General features: G+C 39.3%; 2 protein-coding genes across 3 annotated transcripts in view; one reads left to right on the top strand and one right to left on the bottom strand.

Annotated features, from left to right (window-relative positions):
• The window catches only part of LOC109537503 (zinc finger protein ZFP2), a 4292-nt gene extending 3303 nt beyond the window's left edge, over positions 1 to 989 (top strand). Inside the window, exons 6-7 of one of the 2 annotated variants that reach the window (XM_019904275.2) lie at positions 314 to 637; positions 689 to 989. In XM_019904275.2, the coding sequence (XP_019759834.2) occupies positions 314 to 637; positions 689 to 861 (497 nt within the window). In that variant the 3' untranslated portion in view covers positions 862 to 989. The remainder of the gene's footprint in view (positions 1 to 313; positions 638 to 688) is intronic. The other variant, XM_019904276.2, reaches the window with a different exon arrangement.
• Positions 990 to 1016: 27 nt separating this feature from the next.
• Positions 1017 to 1509, bottom strand: part of LOC109537504 (ras-like GTP-binding protein RhoL) — a 4152-nt gene continuing 3659 nt past the window's right edge. The window contains exons 4-5 of the mRNA XM_048664815.1: positions 1394 to 1509; positions 1017 to 1329 (exon numbers count right to left, since the gene is read on the bottom strand). The exon at positions 1394 to 1509 is cut by the window's right edge and continues 1 nt beyond it. Of these exons, the coding sequence (XP_048520772.1) occupies positions 1121 to 1329; positions 1394 to 1509 (325 nt within the window). The 3' untranslated portion in view covers positions 1017 to 1120. The remainder of the gene's footprint in view (positions 1330 to 1393) is intronic.

The following is a 1509-nucleotide window of genomic DNA, read 5'->3' as shown; positions in this document are numbered from 1 at the left end:
AATACTTAAATATGTGAATAAACTAATAAGATGAAATAAAGGATCGTTTTTCTTTCGTTACATATATGTATGTATATTCCCTGAACATACCATATGCATTCATTGAACATACCATGTACATTCCCAGAACATACCATGAACATTCAGTGTATTAACTCTGACAGATTCCTGGGACATGCATGGAATGTTCATAATGTCCCAGGAATATGCATGTACATCACATGAATGGTCCAGGTATATTCTGGGAATATCATTTTGCTATGTGCGCTATGTATAGGTTCTAGGGAAAAATTGCTAATATTTTCTGCTGCAGGCAAACGGTTTCGTCAACGAGTTTCCTACTTGGTCCATACGCGCATTCACACCGGCGTTATGCCCTATAAATGCACAGCATGCCAAAAGAGTTTTCGCTACAAAGTGAGCCAGAGGTCCCATAAGTGTCCCATGAATCCACCAGGCTCGGTGATCCGAATTGCAGATAATGAGGCTTCAAGTGGACCCAATTTTGCCCCATTAATTGCGCCTGCAGAAAGCAGCAAAATCCCCAACTGTATTATGTCGGTGGATTACGAGACTGGGAACATTAATTTGATTCGGGGCGATTTACGTGATGCGCCAGAAAACACCTTGAATAACGGCAAGTATTGGTTTGAGGTGTAGGGTTGATTTTTTATTCGGGACCTTGTAGTAGATTGTTTGAAGAATCAACGAGATATTTACTCGGGTGTGATATCGCCAATTCTAAACGAAGTTGAGTCACTTTGTCTGGACAACCGATCTCCGATTCACCATCCGACTGCGCCAATCGAGGACAACATGCAAATTATCAGAGACAAATGTTTGGAGGAATTGTTTCAATAAATTATTACTGCCCAATTATGTCCTTCTAAGGTGAAGGGGTGCACAGGTGGGTTCAAATTAGAGAAGGTTCAATCGGTTAAAGTCCATGAAATATGTATTAAAAGTTCATAAATACCTACTTAACATTACTAAGATATTTCTTTCGCTTCAAAAAATCAAAAGTAGTTCCTTTATTAGACGAATACTGACTTGATAAACACTTCTAGATTAACAGAATAAGTAAAAAAATATTGACAATAGCTTCTATATAGGTAATAACTTACAATATCGTGCAGGTTGTATTTCGTTTCACTGTTCGATGTCGCTGAGCCACTCGAACAGCTTCTTCAATTACTTGTTCTAGGCCTTCGTTTCGAATAGCTGAGCATTCTTTGTAGCTTTGTGCTTTAATTTTCTTTTTGAGTCGGCGTCCATCCGCAGTACTATAGCAGCTTTCGCTTGGGTCGTCGCGCAAATCGATTTTGGTAGCTAATCGAGGACAATATTGGTAAGCAAGTACTTTGAGGAGTTTGAAACGTTTTTTATTGCTTACCCACTAGTACTATCGGCACGTGAGGACAGAAGTGCTGTATTTCTGGCACCCATTTCATTAGAATATTATCATACGATGCAATGTTTTTTGATACGCTGAAGCAGGCCAGAAAACAG

Source organism: Dendroctonus ponderosae, unplaced genomic scaffold, assembly GCF_020466585.1.
Source record: "Dendroctonus ponderosae isolate FM_Combo_2020 unplaced genomic scaffold, Dpon_F_20191213v2 Dpon_F_20191213_3, whole genome shotgun sequence".
Classification (NCBI taxonomy): domain Eukaryota; kingdom Metazoa; phylum Arthropoda; class Insecta; order Coleoptera; family Curculionidae; genus Dendroctonus; species Dendroctonus ponderosae.
This window is presented reverse-complemented; position numbering and strand designations above follow the sequence as displayed.